This window comes from Myotis brandtii, unplaced genomic scaffold, assembly GCF_000412655.1.
Source record: "Myotis brandtii unplaced genomic scaffold, ASM41265v1 scaffold797, whole genome shotgun sequence".
Classification (NCBI taxonomy): domain Eukaryota; kingdom Metazoa; phylum Chordata; class Mammalia; order Chiroptera; family Vespertilionidae; genus Myotis; species Myotis brandtii.
In genome coordinates, this window is record NW_005371210.1 from 384,208 (window position 1) to 384,984 (window position 777).

At 70.4% G+C, this 777-nt stretch overlaps 1 protein-coding gene across 1 annotated transcript in view; it reads right to left on the reverse strand.

Annotated features, from left to right (window-relative positions):
- Positions 1 to 777, reverse strand: part of FASN (fatty acid synthase) — a 28,184-nt gene that overhangs the window by 21,618 nt on the left and 5,789 nt on the right. The window contains 3 exon segments of the mRNA XM_014531242.1: positions 57 to 137; positions 218 to 409; positions 491 to 770. Coding sequence (XP_014386728.1) covers positions 57 to 137; positions 218 to 409; positions 491 to 770 — 553 coding nt within the window.

Below are 777 nucleotides of genomic sequence, written 5' to 3' on the forward strand. Positions count from 1 at the left end.
CCGAGTTGAACGCCAGGGGGGCCCGTGGGGGACCCTGTGGCCCGGCCCCTGCTCACCGCTCACGACCAGGTTGCCGTTCTGAGACACCTCGAAGGCGTGTGAGGCCTCCAGCAGCCGCACCTCCAGGGACACGGTGCCTGTGGACAGCGGGACCAGGGTGAGCAGCAGGGCTCAGGGGGCAGCACCCCCACGGCTCCTCCCGGCCACCCCGCCTCACCCGTCTTGGGCAGGATGGTGGCCTGGTGCAGCGTCACGTCCTCAAAAGCCACGGGCATCTGCTCCATGTTTTGGTCCAGGGCGCGAGCCAGTGTCCTCCAGACCAGGCACAGGTAGCCGGTGGCCGGGAAGAGGACGCGGCCGTCGATGCGGTGGTCCACCAGGTAGTGGCTGGGGGCCTCGGGGCTGGCGTCTGCAGGGCACAGGCTTCAGTGCCCACCTCGGAGGGAGAGCTGGAGCCGCTACCCCGCCCGGCTCACCCCGCCCGGCTCACCAATGGTGTAGACGGTAGCCGAGGAGCTGCTGGAGCCGCTGGGGAAGTCCTCGGCGGCAGGCACGTCCCAGGTCTGGCTGTGGTCCCACTTGATGAGGGGGGAGATGAGCGGGGTCCCCCGGGGGGCTGGGAACTCCTCGGGCGGGAACAGGCCATTGGGGTTGATGTCAATGCTGGGGGTGGGGAGTGGGTTAGGGGCGCACCTGGCCCTGGAACCCCCATCCCACCCACTGCCAACCGCCTCCCCGAAGACCCAGAGCCCCAGGTGGGGACCCCCTGCCCCGCCG